General features: G+C 46.1%; 1 protein-coding gene across 4 annotated transcripts in view; it reads right to left on the minus strand.

The window, feature by feature from the left end:
- Positions 1 to 2012, minus strand: part of MCF2L2 (MCF.2 cell line derived transforming sequence-like 2) — a 119882-nt gene that overhangs the window by 37271 nt on the left and 80599 nt on the right. For 3 of the 4 annotated variants that reach the window (XM_012733560.1, XM_012733581.1, XM_012733566.1), the window contains one exon: positions 1467 to 1559. The exons of the other annotated variant lie outside the window; for it this stretch is intronic. In XM_012733560.1, the coding sequence (XP_012589014.1) occupies positions 1467 to 1559 (93 nt within the window). The remainder of the gene's footprint in view (positions 1 to 1466; positions 1560 to 2012) is intronic. 4 annotated transcript variants of the gene reach the window in all.

A 2012-nucleotide genomic window follows, 5' to 3' on the forward strand; every position in this document is an offset into this window, starting at 1 on the left:
TACTGAAATACATTGCTGACAGGAGCAGTGGGCAGGTCAGGAGAGGTCTGCCATGCCATGTGGGTCAGCTCCCTGGCAGGGGATTGAGCTCATGCAGCGGCAGCTTCAGAAAGCTTCATAATGTGGTGCTTTAACTCGTTGCACCACCAGGGAGGGCCCCATCATTCTGATTTCTAATGTCTAGGTCCTAAAGTGTTCAGCTTATGGTACAGAACTTAGGTGTCCACCTTCTTCTCTGGGAAAACCTGAGCCCTTCAGCGCCTGGGGAGCCACAACCATCACCTAGGTCCTGCTCACTCCTCCCTGGGTAGAGAGAACTGAAGGCCTGTTCAGAGGAATATGAGGCCCTCGGCAAGCCTGGGATCAGAAGATGCTTACAAACGCCACCCAGAGAGAGGAGTTTGTCATCATCCTCTTTAAACATTGGTGTTACATCTCCATGTACATTTCACCTGCCCCTTACAGCACTGGGACAGAGCAGGCTCAAGTATCCTCTTTTTATGTCTGAGAAAGCCAAGATCTAGGAGGTCCAGTAGTCACACAACGGTGCAGCAGGGCTGCCCCAGCTGAGACTATTACTGCCAATGCGAAAATGAAAGGGGTAACTTCCTGAGGGCAGAAGTTGAGTAATGAGCTTAGTCTCCTGAGCTCACTCAGTTTCCTCACACTCCAGAATCTTCCTGGTATATCAGACTGAGGAGATCAAAGCAGGGACTTGTTTTCCTTTTGAGCTACTTATAACGACTAGTTCAAAATCCACCTTGGAGGAGCCCAAAACTTTCTCTCAGCTCACATGTGAGAAAACAGACTTGACAGAGACCCCTGTGCTGTTGGGGGTATTTGGGATTGCTCTCTTGTGGCTGTGCTGGCATCAGACAGAGAAAACCACCTATGGGTTCCATAGAACAAGATTCATTCTGTTATGTGGCTCTGGAGAAAGGCCTTAGATCTAATCGTGGAGGTAGATGTTGCAAAAGAAGAAAATACTCCAGTTTCACCATCTCCCTTCCATTTCTTCAATGCGTATAAAATAATGACTTTAGGATCTTTTTTGAAGCCCTTGCCTCATCTGTAAAGTGGAGCAGAGGAGATTGTATCTATCTTACATGAGAGCAGAGACGCTGGCTGCCTTCCCACTGACGCAGCTGCCAGCACCACGCTGCACCCTTCTTTCCTACTTTTCTCCCAAGGGCCCCTCACTCCTTCCCTAAACCAAACTCCTGAGAGACTCATGCCCCAGGTTGCACACTGCACTAGCTAGACTCTGATCCCTTTCAATTCTACCATTCTCTGGTCTCTTTCTCATGGAAGAGTGCTGATTTAGACGTGCAGTTCAGAAAAATCCTTAAGGATGGACATATTTTCTCCTTTGGAAGATGAAGTTGTTTTACCTCTACAAGTCAAAGGAAAAGAGCAACGCAGCACTGTGTCTGTTTCCAAACAAAATACCCTCTCATTGACCTTACCTTCAATAGCGTCTGGTATTTTATAAGCCTCTGGCTTGGTCCTCTAAGATACTTAAAAAGGGGATAATTGTGATCCAGTTGACGCTGGCACACCTTTAAAGGCCAAACAGAAGCAACATAAAGCAAAACCAATAACACACAGAGGACAAAAATCTCAGAATTTAAATGCAAGAGATGAAATGGATTCTTGATAGACAGTGAGGTTGACTTTCATTCTTCAGGTACAGTGTGTGAAAATAGAGGATGGTGTGGTTTGGCTAGTATTTAATGAGCAGTCAGGGCCATTCATTTATTCTAGAAAGTGAATCCACTAGAGGACAAGGGGTTTTGCAAAAACTTCTGAAAGGGAGGCAGCCCTGAATTCCAGTGGAGGCTGGGGTCTATCCAGGTAATTTTTGAGCCTGGAGATAACGTGCTAGCTTATTGATAACATTCCAGGGAAGCCCAAAGAGTGAACTTTCTGACTTTGTTCTATTTCTCTTCCTTCCTTCCTTCCTTCCTTCCTTCCTTCCTTCCTTCCTTCCTTCCTTCCTTCCTTCCTTCCTT

The sequence above is a fragment of the Condylura cristata genome, unplaced genomic scaffold (genome assembly GCF_000260355.1).
Source record: "Condylura cristata isolate star-nosed mole 26May11 unplaced genomic scaffold, ConCri1.0 scaffold00003, whole genome shotgun sequence".
Lineage (NCBI taxonomy): Eukaryota > Metazoa > Chordata > Mammalia > Eulipotyphla > Talpidae > Condylura > Condylura cristata.